Source organism: Nycticebus coucang, chromosome 14 (genome assembly GCF_027406575.1).
Source record: "Nycticebus coucang isolate mNycCou1 chromosome 14, mNycCou1.pri, whole genome shotgun sequence".
Classification (NCBI taxonomy): Eukaryota; Metazoa; Chordata; class Mammalia; order Primates; family Lorisidae; genus Nycticebus; species Nycticebus coucang.
Genome location: NC_069793.1, coordinates 96,846,201 through 96,859,917, shown reverse-complemented (window position 1 = coordinate 96,859,917; position 13,717 = coordinate 96,846,201). Strand labels below are relative to the sequence as shown.

The 13,717-nt window shown below is 42.3% G+C and overlaps 1 protein-coding gene across 1 annotated transcript in view; it reads left to right on the top strand.

The window, feature by feature from the left end:
• FAT3 (FAT atypical cadherin 3) overlaps window positions 1-13,717 on the top strand; it is a 768,910-nt gene that overhangs the window by 345,910 nt on the left and 409,283 nt on the right. The window contains exon 3 of the mRNA XM_053561979.1: window positions 4,914-5,228. Within this exon, the coding sequence (XP_053417954.1) occupies window positions 4,914-5,228 (315 nt within the window). The remainder of the gene's footprint in view (window positions 1-4,913; window positions 5,229-13,717) is intronic.

Below are 13,717 nucleotides of genomic sequence, written 5' to 3'. Positions count from 1 at the left end.
CTTTAGATTGACGCAGTTTACGGTATGCTGCATATCTGAATTTTTCATAAAAGTAATGAAGAAGGCATCATGTTTGTTACAAAGTTAAGGGCTCATGCTGTGACTCTGGCACTTCTTGGTCAACTTCAAAAGTGGGTTTTTGATGGATGAAAGAGTTCATGTAAATTTACATTTTTGGCTGTGACCATGTAAATCATTATTATCTCTGAGAGCAGACAAGGAGTGAAGCAAAGCCAACCCTGGACCTGATGATGTTAATGTGATTTGATGGGATGCCTTGGATGAATCTTGTAATAATTAATACAGTTCAGAGCCGTGCTTCTCATTTTTGTTCCCAAATTTTTGGATCCTAAAGCTGACATGTGAACATTGTGTTCCAAGATACTCATTCATACTTCTAATGACTTAATACATAGAGCCATAGGCTATTTTAACAAGAGATCATTCTAATTTTTGAATGTTGTCTGATCCTTCATTAAGTAAAATAAGTTGTCTGATCTTTCGTTAAGTAAAATAGAGTGAAATTCAACCCATGTATTTAATTTCTATTAGTGGAGGCCTCTCATCCAAGGACTCCCTCAAAGTCATTTAAGGTCCAAAGTCTGTGATATTTCATGTTCCGGGTTGACAAATGGAAAAAAAGAGAATTTAGTGACTTCCAGGGATCACAGAGCAATTGTGTGACTGCAGATCTCTGCACGCGTGTGCACTTGTGAGTGTGTGTGTTCATACTCAGGTACACATGCAACTGCACATGTGGCTGGTCATCAGGGAAGGAGATAAACGGGGCGGACACAGCACTTTAGGAGGCCAGGGTGGGAGTACGGCTTGAGATCAGGAGTTCCAGAACCCCTGGGCAATATAAGGAGAACTCGTCTCTACAAAAAAATACCGAAAAATCATCTAGACGTGGTGGCATGTGCATTTGCAGTTCTAACTACTGGGAGGCTGAGGCAGGAGGTTGGCTTGAGACTCGGAATTTGACGCTGTTGTGAGCTATGATTGGGCCACTGCACTCCAGCCTGGGCAACCAAGTAAGAGAGAATAAAAAGAAATAAAAAAAAAAGACTGAAAAACTTCTCTGATTTCTCTGTTATGTTCTCTTTTTAGTGGCCTTCCTTTGTTGTTTCTCCAAAGGACTAGGCACTGTCATGAACAGGTGGCAAATCATGAAGACAGCAAGATTGCCACGTGACCAGCCAAGGGACGCCTGTGGTGTGGTAGCCCACCCCAAAGTTCCCACCCCTCGAGACTGCCTCGCGTGGGTGTGTGGTTGCTACTCACATGACTTAGGTATTGCTTCTGATTCACATACGTTTAACACGGAGTCAGCATCTACAAGGCCACAAGCATTTGACCAAACTTTGGTGTACATTGAATGATTGCTAAAATACTGAAAGATGGGTAGGAAAATTAGTGTTGCTTGGGTCAAACATCTTGTCCAGGCAAATAGAAAGAACTGAAATGTTAACAGGATATTTGAGGCAGAGAGACTTGAGTTCTTCCACAGTTATCCGTGAGACCTTAAGCAAGTCACCAACTTGGTAGTCTCATCTGTTAAGAGAGAATGATGAAGTTGATGTTATAGGGAAGTTGCATTGCAAGTCTCAGAGCACATTTTCAGTCTTCAGGGAATGCTAGTTCCCTTGCCTATATCCCCTCCAGCAGTCTAAATCAGATGGGACTGAGTCCTTCTGGCCGTTATCCCTCAAGATAGATCTTTTCATTAGAAATCTGTCTTCTCAGCAGGACTGGGAGTCCTTAGGACAGAAACCCCACCCTCTTAATGCTCTGTCTCTCTCACTGTCCAGCACAGGGTCCAGTGGGTGCTTGTGAAATGAATGGACAGGTCTCCTCATGAGAACCCTCACAGAATCTTAGAGCATTTTTTGGTGAGCTGTAACCCTCACCTCAGCTCACAACTACCTTCTCTTTGTTCCCTTCCAGAGACTTAATTCCCTGTCACTGGTCCACCTCTGACTCACAGAGCTGTGGTCTCCCTGGGTGGCAGCACCACCTCCATCTGCAGGGCAGCCCATGGCTGGGCCTGCTGTGCGTGTGCCCCCAAACCAGCCATGGTGTTTGTGAGGGGCCCCTGTACCGTCCTCAGAGATGCACTTACGCCGCGCTGGATCTTTAGCTCTCACAGGCTTCTCTGGACCCCGATGTCTTGCTGATTTTCTGCTCTCTCTCAGCCCAGTTTCTAAGGCTATTTCTTAGTCATTCAATTAATGAACGCATATCACTGTGTTTACAAGCAGAACTTTTATTCTGCTCCTCTTTTTCTTCCTGTTGTACTTTCTGGTTCCTACTCTTTCTTCTTCTCCTCTTCTTGTTTTAAATTATTTTTTTTATTGAGCAATAATAATAATAATAATGCAAAAAAGTAACATTCACATTGTCAAGTAAGAGTATGTCTATTATAGAAGGCTTTGACTCTGAGGTTCAGTATGGAGTCATCAGTTAACTTCTTCTTATCATTTTGTTTCCAAAGTCTCAAAAAACAGACAACTAATATTTATAAATAAAAATAAAAGATAATTTCAAAAAACAGATTATGCCAAATCTTATAGACAATAGAAAAAGAAGAAATACTTCAAAATCATTCTATTTCCTCTGGATATACCTGATATTAAAATTGGAAAAAATATATTATTATAAAGGGTAAATCATAAACATATTTCACTTATAAATGAGGATGCAATATCCTAAACAACGTATTAATAAGTTGAATTAAAAATTAATGTTTAAGTAATGTACTTTGGTCACAATTAAATCCAACTTATGCAAGTTAGTCACTATTTTCTTTTCTTTTCCTTCTTCTTTTTATGTTTTTTTTTTTTTATTTGAGGCAGGATCTCACTCTGTTGCCCCAGCCTAGAGTACTGTGGTGTCATAGCTCACAGCAACCTAAACTCCTGGGCTCAAGTGATCCTCTAACCTCAGCCTCCCTGAGCAGCTGGACTACAGGCACCCACCACAATATCTGGCTAGGTTTTCTATTTTTAGTAGAAATGGGGTCCACGTGGTCTCAAACTCCTGAGCTCCAGCACTCCTCCCGCCATGGCATCCTGGAGAGCTAGGATTACAGATGTGAGCCACCATGCCTGGCCTAGGGATTTCTTTTCTCACTTCCATTTATCACCTATACCCATTAAGTTTTACACATTTCCATTGAGAATATTTAAGATTATCTTTTATCCCGTGTCATATCGCTATGCAGGGTTCTTTGGAGAGTCATTTTGGAGCTGAAACTTCAACATCAATTACGTTTTCTCCCTTTGAATTCTTTGGCTATTGTGAGTTTTAGGCAACGTTGAGTATTCCAGCCTGTTTCTGAACAGATGCCCTCCTCCCTCCTGGTTGCTATACTTAGCAGTTTGCTTATGTACTTTCTACAGGCCAAGTTATGTATCTAATTTAGGCAAAAGTCCAGTAGGAGTGTAGAGGATGGAGGGGACCCCAGGCAGAGCTGGAGGACTGTTCCTGGTCTCCTTTGATGGACATCTTTTATGATATAAGGATTTGCATGAATTTCATGCTGTCTGTGAGCCTCCCAGAGTTTGCCCATCATGGTGGACATTGTTTATGATCCTGTGCTCGATCCTAGCCTGGTGACCGTGTGAGGGCTGTAAAGACGTGCAAGGGCACTGTGTTTTTTCTTTAGCTTTTCTGGCAGGTATGTAAGTCCCTCATTGGCACTTGTTTCGACCATGAAATGGGAAAGATGTGAGGAGTGCCCTTCATTTAAAATGATTCTCCGTGAGCGTCTCCCACACTGGCTCTGGCGTTATTGGAGCCCTCTGCAGAGTTCGTGAAGGAGACAACTCATCAGCGCGTGCATTTGTTGGCTTCTCTGATGGTTGTGGAATAACTGTGACATTTGATTTTCAGGGAAATGATGTGAAGGAGGTGTATACATCCTTACAGACAAAATATTTTCTATTTTAGCAGGCAAAGAAACTTTTGAAGGCTCTTTCTTGTTTTTGTGAATGAATCAATAAAATAATTTATCCTAGGAGAGTTTTTGGTTGCATGAGAAATCAATTCAATGCCGAGTCAGATGAAGATAGTGACTTGACATGGCCCTGATTTCCCTGCCCTCTTTCTTCCTACACTCGTGGGAAGACTCTCTCTCACTCTCTGTATGTGTGCGTGTGAAAACGTCTAGCTCCATAATTCAAATAAAGTGTTGTGAATATAATTCTGCTTCACAAACAGTAGAAGAACTGTTTAATATGGTCTTGCAGAAAATCAGCTTCTTTCTTTTATTAATTAATTATTTTTTATTAAATCATAACTTTGTACTTTGGCGCATTTATGGGGTTCAGGGTACTGCTTCGATATACTATGTGAAATGTTTACATCAAACTAAGTAACACATCCATCACAATTATACTCATTTCTTAGTAGTTTTGAACTACACCGTTGCATCAAGCACATTAGGTGAGGTCCCCCCAAATACCCTCCTTCCCCCCATATTCCCGCTCCCCTCCCCTCTCTCTTCTCTCTTCCCTTCTACTTTCTGGACTATGGTTGTTTTGCCATTTGTATGAGTGTGTAGATGATTATATATTGATTTCATAGTAGTATTGAGTACATTGAATACTTTTCTTTTTCCATTCTTGAGATACTTTACTAAGAAGAATATGTTCCAGCTCCATCCAGGTAAACATAAAAGATGTGAAGTCTCCATCTTTTTTATGGCTGCATAGTATTCCGTGGTGTACATATACCACAAGAAAATCATTTTCTTATGTGAAGAGTGACATCCTAACTTAACCTCCTATTATGGGTTGGGATGCTTTTTTCATTCTGCCAATATTATTTCATACAACTCTGGAATTTGGGATTGTTCACTAAGCGTCTTCCCATTCTGCTACAGCAGTCACACTGTCTCCGCTTTCTCTCAGGGGTCGTCACTGCTGCAGACATCCTGGATCGGGAGACGACAAGCTCCTACTGGCTGACGGTGTACGCCACAGACCGGGGTGTCGTCCCGCTGTATTCCACCATCGAGGTCTACATCGAAGTGGAAGACGTCAATGACAATGCACCTCTGACCTCAGAACCTATTTACTATCCTGCGGTCATGGAAAACTCCCCAAAGGATGTCTCTGTCATTCAGATCCAGGCTGAAGACCCTGACTCCAGTTCCAGTGAAAAACTGACATACAGGATTACAAGTGGGAATCCTCAGAATTTTTTTGCCATCAATATCAAAACAGGTAAGGGGATGCTTGCTTGGCTTTTTCTAAGCTGGCGTTCCAGCTTTCAAAGGCATCACTCTGACACCTATTTTATTATCTAAAGAATAGTATTCTGCTTCCTGAGGGTAGTTTCTGAGAAGGTGCATTTTCCATCTGACTGTTTGGTATGTTTTAATTTCATCTGAGCCCAGAATGCAGAGATCAATAGAAATCAGAGACTTTCACAGAAAGCTTTAGACTTACTTTACTCATAATAACAAAATATGGTTCCTATACCGCTCAGAGAGCCAATTGCTTCCTTCTCTTTCTTGGGAAAGAGTGACTTGGACCATGCTGGCTTCTTTGGGTAACCTGGCTTTGTGATGTCTGGACCTCCAGGAACTTCTCCTTTGTGTGGCCTTAGTCTGGCTGGCTGTGAATGATCATTAACTTCAAACCCCAGACTTTTTTTTGTGATTCTTGTACTATCCTTCAGTGAAGTGTCAACGTTCAGAAGAACTTCTAATATCTCAATGTTGATATAAAATATGAAAAACTTTAATTTCCTGTTCTTTTATTCCAAAAGTTTCTAGAGATTGTACTGGAAACTTCATTTGTTGAATAAGGATCAGAAAGGCCTAAGGATCAGTAGCAGGTGTGCAGTTGGGTTGATTACGTTCTGATACGAGGACATACGCTGGGGAAAACACTTGACAGAGTAAATCTCAAAGGTCTACTTCTGTGTTTTGATTTTCCTCCTGTAGAGCTCAACAAGGGAGTAAAACACTCAGTGAGTGTTGTGATGGAGGGGATTTTAATCTGTTGAAATTTAGAATAATGTAATTTTATTTCACCCTGGGCAGGTGAGTTAATTACTGGTCAAAGCTTAAGATACTTTGGTATTAGTAGGTGTGGACATACTCAACTTCCCTGACAAACTACTGATCGAGTGGGCAGGGATTTCTCCTGCCTTTATTTGTTAAAGTATAAATATAAAGCTGATCCCAAGCCTTTTATGAATGTCAGATTCTCATTAACATAATTTGAAGAGAATGCCCAGGTTTGTTTGTTTTTTTCTCCCAAGACTATTGATTTTCTCTAATTGTGAGGGGGTTAGTCATTTTGTTAAGCAGACATCAGCATTCTAACAGTGTGGAATCAGGATTTGATGTGTGTTTTCTTATAAAACAAAGGCTCATCTACTGTCACCTGCTTGTCCCTGAAGGAGAGAACTCAGAGGTTTGGAGCCTGGCTCAACCTGTCAGAGCCCCAGTAGGTTGGGGAACTCCCTGACACCTCCCCACTACTGTGCTGGGAAGCCCTCACTTCTGATTTGCTTTTTCTATAGCAAAGCGTTCCATGAAATGTGTCCGGATATTGAATTCAGTCACTTTACAAATACAAGAGTGAGGGTAGGGGAGGAGGGAGAAAGAAAACTAAGACCAAAGAAGGTCTCAGTTGAGACGTTGAAGGCACAGACATCTTTGCATCTCCCAGCTGAGTGGGTCTGAAACGCCCCCAGTCAGCCTGTGCGTCTGCTGTGTTGACCCCACAGCCACTGAGTCATGAGTAGAAAGGCAGTGCTGAAGGGAAGTTTCAGCTGTTCTCTTCCTCCACATAGGACTGAAAGTAAAGGAAGGATAACCGCCATGGGGAAGAATTCGGGCTGGAAGAATTTAGGTGGGATGTGCCGAGAGGAACACTTGTACTCACGGAACTAAAACAAGTGTCCTCTATTCGCCTTTTGAGAGTTTATACATGTACTTTCAGAAAACCCCATGCTATCATAATTTCTCTATTTTTGCCATAGATTTTAAAAGTGTATGTGCCAGGAATTTCCTCTTTGTCTAACTTGTCTGATTGTCTAAAAGGAATAGATAGCATACTCCGTCATTCTCAATCCCATAATAAGAAAATACTGGATTTTCTTTATCCATTTATTTAATCACCAAGCATTTATTGTACTTATTACTTTCCAAACAAGATCTACTAAATAGGGTTATAAACATAAGATATAGTTCCAGCCTTTCAGGGACCCAAGGTTGTAGGGGATTAACAAATCCTCATGGTGAGAGAGTGCAGCAGGTGGTTAGGAAGGGGAAGCTTCACTCAGTGTGGGGTTAGTGAGAGCATCTGTCAGGGAGGGCTTTAAAGAGGAAGCCACGTTTGGGGTTAGAATCCCTGTGTTTCAGATCCTTGCTCTGCATGTCCTAACGTGGAAACATCATAGACAGTGGAAAAAACAGACCAAATCATCCAGTCCTGACCTCACTAGCTTCATGACCTTGGCCAAGTAATGGAACCCCTCTGAAATTCAGTTTTCTGTGAGACGGGGTTGTTGTGAAGGAGACAGGAGTTCCCACTTGAAATGCTTTGCATGGTGCTTGATGCAGTGACATCCCACAACAAAACGTGATGCCCCATCCTTACCACCGTACTCTATTTACAGGCACATCAGTTTCTTCTCTGGAAAATGAGAATGACCTTAAACGCCAACACGGAGAGTAGATGTGAGGATGTGTTTGAAGGCTGTTGTTTACCTGCCAGAGCCCTTAGGAATCATGTTATTACTCTGCCTGCTTCTAATGAGATTCACAGAGCCCCAAGGCTGGTGAAATTCTTACTAGTGTGTTTTCTGAGTATCATGTTGCCTATAGAACACATTTCAGCCAGCCCAAGAAACTCTCTAATAGAAGCTTTCATTTTTGGCATTACCTCCTGTCTCTCTAAAGTTATTTTTATGCAATCGATATGTCGATATAACCCTTTTCCAATAATGAACCAGGAGGTGTAGCTAACAGGCATATTTAAGAAAGATTTATGCTTTTGCTTTTTTTTTCAGCTGGATGTTGACTCTAGTAAACCGACCTGCTATTTCTTCCTTGGCAGCAGAGTTTTGTTTTGTTTTGGCAATGTGCTACATAATAAATAAAGAGTAAGAGGATTAATGCAAACTCGCATAATGTCAATACTTATAGCCTAGGGTTTGTAGCAGATAACGGATGTACCCAACCCCAAAATGGAGAGAGATTTCTCTATTGAACGCTCTGTTCTCTGTCTGAAGAACAATTGTGTTTCTTTCTACTAGGCCAAGAATCACAAATCAGTAGTCAGGAGATTTCTTCACTAAGTCCTGTGGCTTAAGAAGAAAAGCAAAGGCTGTGATGTCGTAAGGTGTTTTCTGGTTCGTGCAGAGAGCCCTTGATTATTTCTAGGCTGAGCAGTTGAATTCAGTCAAACGCAGCCTGCCCGCTTGTTCTGGGGCAGCACTAAACGGCTGTGTCCACTTGCCTCTTTGGGTGAGCAGGGATTTTGCTTCTTCCAGCTTATATAAGGAAATCTGTGCTGGCCACTCCTTTGTCACCCAGGGTAAATTGGGGAACAGAGTTGGGAAGTTCCCTTAAGGCTTCAGAATGTTTATTTTTGTCGTGTCTACGGTACAGAAACCACTGAGCACAGGGTCAGCATGCCGGCACTTAGTGCAGCAGTTGGTAGGTGTTTACTAATATTGTTAGCATCATCCCATATTCTCCACTGGAAAACCGTTTGTGTAAGCTGTAAGCATGCTGCTCTGGGACTTGGCTGTCTTTTGAGGAAGGCAACCTTGAAAGACAGTGGTGCCTTGCCTTAGTGGTGGGCAGGTAGCCCTGGAACCTTCCATTCAGTCTTGTAAAGTGCATTTTTCATAAAGTGCTGCTAATCTCTAGACCCAGGTGTTGGTAAGACAGGTGTACAACATGAGACAGTTTCTGTATTTGGGGAATTTAGTTGCATCAAACATATGATATACTTAGGAGGCAACTGAATAAGGCAGTTCATTAAAAAAAACAAAACATAAATGTTTGAACTCTACAGACTCTAAACTGTGAGCAGGACAGCATGTCGGAGCAGGGCAGGGTGGTGGTGGGAGCGTCTCAGACCAAAAGAGGGCCCTGAAGAACGGGTTGATCTGCAGATGGAGAAGACAGGACCATCCGGGGAATGTAACAAGGGAAGCTGACTTTGAAAGCCTGTGTGTTGCTACTTAAGCTGGTTTGAGAAGTGTGAAATTTTTAAGGAGTCATGAGTGTCTGCAGGGCAGTAAGATATGAAAAGTAGCAAATGTACACATTCCTTTTTCTTTTGCTTTGGGGTTTGATCATGTTTAGGTTTTAAAGGACCTTGGGTTTTTGTTGTTGTTGTTGTTGTTGTTTTTAAATTTATTGTTGGGATTCATTGAGGGTACAAGAAACCAGGTTATACTGATTGCATTTGTTAGGTAAAGTCCCTCTTGCAATCATGTCTTGCCCCCAAAAGGTGTGGCACACACCAAGACCCCACCCCCCTCCCTCCTTCCCTCTCTCTACTCTTCCTTTCCCCACCCCTCCCTCCTTTCTCTCTCTGCTCTCCCCTTCCCCCACCCCCACCATGTTATTAATTGTCATTAATTGTCCTCATATCAAAATTGAGTACATAGGATTCATGCTTCTCCATTCTTATGATGCTTTACTAAGAATAATGTCTTCCACTTCTATCCAGGTTAATACATTAACCTTAGTAAAGGCTCATGTTAATACATTTTTATAAATGGCTGACTAGTATTCCATAGTGTACATATACCACAGCTTGTTAATCCATTCCTAAGGACCTTGGTTTTTTAATTATTTTCCTTCTGAGAGGCCCACCTCTTGAAATAATTATTTTAGTGGGGGAAGAAAAAACATACATAAGCCCCGTCATGCTTTCCTTGCCTCTGTACAGCATAGATCCAGGAGTAAAACGTGCTGTCTTCAGAGTCCGTATCAGGAGGGCACCCTTGCTGTAGGGATCTATCAATGGTCCATTATCCAGGGCTTGGATTTTCTAAATTTCTTTCTGCAGTTGCTCCGTCTCCCTTGACCCATGTTTGCTCACTGGCACCTCCATTTGTATTTGAGTAGAGGTGACGCTAAGCTTTCTTTGGCTTTCTGACAGCATCATGAGATAAACCTCAGCAAAGTGTACTTTATGTGTCGGTAAACCAGCTGCCCCTGTTCCAGGTGATTTGATAGGAAGAAATTGTCTTCAAAAATGTGTCTGCTGCAGGGAATCTTTAGATTCTCCCTTTATTGATTACCTGGGGTATAGCCATTTTAAGGGAGGAGGTATCATATTAAAATATTGGTTGTCCTTAGATTTTTAATCAGCTCCAAATAATGTAGTGTCAGCTTGACTTTCAGCAGAGGGTGTTACAGCGAGGGGTAACAGGGAAAGAAATCCAGACCACACCCCAGCCTCAGAATACTCACCTGGGGAGCTTGCTGGACCACAGATTCCTGGGGTGGAGCTTGGTTGTTTGCATGTTTAACAAGTTCTCTGGTGATGGTGCTGCTTCTCCGAGAACTTAGGGAGCAAGGCTCCATGCCAGTGTTTTCTAACCTTTTTTTATCTCATGGCACGCTTGAACCTATAGTTAAACTGCTATGGCACACTTAAATTATGTTGATAATAAAAAAAAAAAAGGTTAAAAAAAGAATATACTTATTGTGCTTTGAACTTCTTTTGAAAATAATTTAATTAATGACTTTTACAAATTTTCTCGGCACAACTAAGATCCTCTCATGGCACACCCATGTGCCGGGGCTCCCTGGTTGAAAATCACTGCTCTAAACTTTAGTTAACCAAGAGAAACAAAACAGGAAGATAACAAGGTGCTGAAACACAGATACGTCTGAGGACAAGGCAGCCAACTTTGTAAGTGATCTAACGTGCTCACTCTCAGCACGCTCTCCACCTACTCCCCGGATCAATTCTTACATTATAGCCTGTGCTTTCTGCTTTACGAAATGGAGGAACAAAAATGAAATTCTGTCTCTTTAATGATCTGTGAGCAAAGCATCAAATGAATTCCTAGAAATTGTGGTTAATAAAAAATTAGGGTTACATAATGTTTGGATACACTTGTATTATTTCCAAAGACACAGAATCGAGCAGAATTTGTTATTAAGTGGAGGTCAGACCTACTTTAATGAATAAACAAACATTATTTGATTTTAGTATAGCATTATACAAAAGTGTTAGCTCGTAATGAGGTTCAAAGATAATTTGGTATCTTTAAGCTAAACTTTGTTTTCACACAGAAACCCGTCTTTTCTAGGAAAACAGAACCCTTTATAAATACAGAAATTTAAAGAAAAAAAATACAAGGTGAGGGACAAGGGCACAACATATTGGTGCTTTTCCTTCAGAGTGAACCCTGGAAGGCTCCTGTTACTGTCTCTTATCCCTTATTTCTTTCTGGATGGTCTGGTGTTTCCAGATGGAAAGGTAAATTCTCCTGAACGGGTAGGAAAGGCGGCCGGATGACGCGTTGATATTCATAAGTTCAGGCACAGAGCAGATAATGCAGCGAGTGAGTATGTATGAAACTGTAAATCACCCTCGCTCCTTCTCTCAGCCATGAAAGGAAACCTTGTCCTATAGAACATTAAATTGTGTTCATTGAATCCAACAAGTCCAGCAGAACAAATCAGGCTCATGCAGATTTATCACAGGGGGTTATTTAAATTCAGCAATGACCTTTGCATCTGTGTGAATGTGCTCTAAATGAACAAGGACAAAGGGAAATTTCCTGCACTATCGTTATGTCCCCAAGGAGGCTGTCTGTGTCCCCACTGATCAGCTCACGACGCGGGCTGGGGTGGAGGAGAGTGGGGTTCCGAGGGTGCAGGGGGCTTGCTCGGGCTGGGCTGTGCAGCCAGAGAGAATGAGCTCCCTGCTGAGCTGGACTAGGGCTCTGCTTTCCTGTGGGTTGGTTTTATTTGGGTGCTTTTGTGCATGTAAGTACCAATTTCAGAGTTTCTGAACCCTGACATTGTTGACATTTGGGGTTGGATAATTCTTTGCTGTGGGGAACTGTTCTCTGCATTAAGATGTTTAGTGGTGGGCGGCACCTGTGGCTCAAAGGAGTAGGGCACTGGCCCCATATGCTGGACGTGGTGGGTTCAAAACCCCGCCCCAGCAAAAAACTGCAAAAAAAAAAAGATGTTTAGTGGTATGTCTACTGCATGAGCACTCCTCCCTCCCGATGTGACAATCAAAGTATCTCCAGACATCAAGTGTCCCCCCCCACGGGGGAATAGCCCCATTGAGAGCCATTGACCTAACGTGTAAGACTCTGTAGGATCTCTTTCCATATAGCCCTTGGCAAAGGACCCTGTCCAAGATGAGAGGCTATGGAGGTGTTGCTACTGTTAACTAAAAACAAAATGTGTCTGTGTATACTATTAATAAAAACATGAAATAAAATTTTGACGGGAAGGAACCCAAAGCTACTTCTCGCTTCCTTCTGACTGCAGTATTTTAAAGGCCCTCTGAATACTTGAAATCACATCCCGTAGAAATAAAAGAGAACAAAACAATAACAAAACTTGAAACAGAATAAATGAGGATGAAGTTATCGTTTTCTGAACTCTTAGTATTTGGAGAGGATTTGGCTGGCAGCAAATTTCTCATCGGATTCTGTTTTGAACAGCTTTCTCTATAAACTAGCAGCAAGAGATTATTTTGAGTTTATTTCCTTGAAATGCTTAAGCAGCTCCAAAGCCTGCTCCTGCTAATGCCAGCCTGCTTATGGATAAAAATGTGGGTTGTCTTGTCCTTGGAGTAAACGTAGATGTAAAAGGGGCAAGAAAAATCCTTAAGATGGGATGGGAGTTCTGCATCCTGTATCTGGATTAAGGCTCTCTAAGCTCTTTGGCATCCCTGCTAAGTATGTGGTGCTTCAGGACACAGCCAGGGCACTGGTAGATGTGTGGAAACTTAGACTTGTGTCCCAGGTCCCCATCTTTGGATACTTCATAGGATAGTGAAGACTTAAGTAGAGGCTGAGATTACACACCTGTAATCTTAGCTCCCTGGGAGGCCAAGGCAGGGGAATCACCTGAGCTCAGGAATTCCAGACCAGCCTAAACGAGCGCCGGACTCTGTCTCTACTAAAAATAGAAAAACTAGCTGGGCATTGTAGTGGGCACCTGTAGTCCCAGCTACTTGGGAAGCTGAGGCAAGAGAATTGCTTGAGCCCAAGAGTTTGAGGTTGCTGTGAGCTCTGACCCTAGGGCACTCTACAAGGGTGACAGAGTGAGACTCTGTCTCAAAATAAAAACAGATGTAAGTAGAAACTGGTGCCACCACCAGTAACAGGAAGTAATTTGACCTCCAAATTAAGTCAAGTTCCTAAGGACAGGGTAAGTATTAGGAAAAAGCATGTGTTTTACCCCAACTTGGACAGATTTGAATCTTTGAGTTAACACGATTGTTACGTGGGAAAGAATTTTAAGGTGTGTGTGTTTAATAAAAGTGAATTACAGGCAGGGGTGGGAAGCTTTGGTGAAAGGAAAGGAATGAGTCGGCTTGCCGAGTTGGGAAGGCAGTGGTGCCGTTGCCTTTCCTGGGAGCTCACCCCAGGTTTGCAGGCAGCTCACAGGCGGGGCTCAGCTGCAGGGCTGGGGTGCTGCTGTGTGTTCCGCGAACCCACTGGGAAGAGGTGTGTGGGAGGGATGCTATTTCCA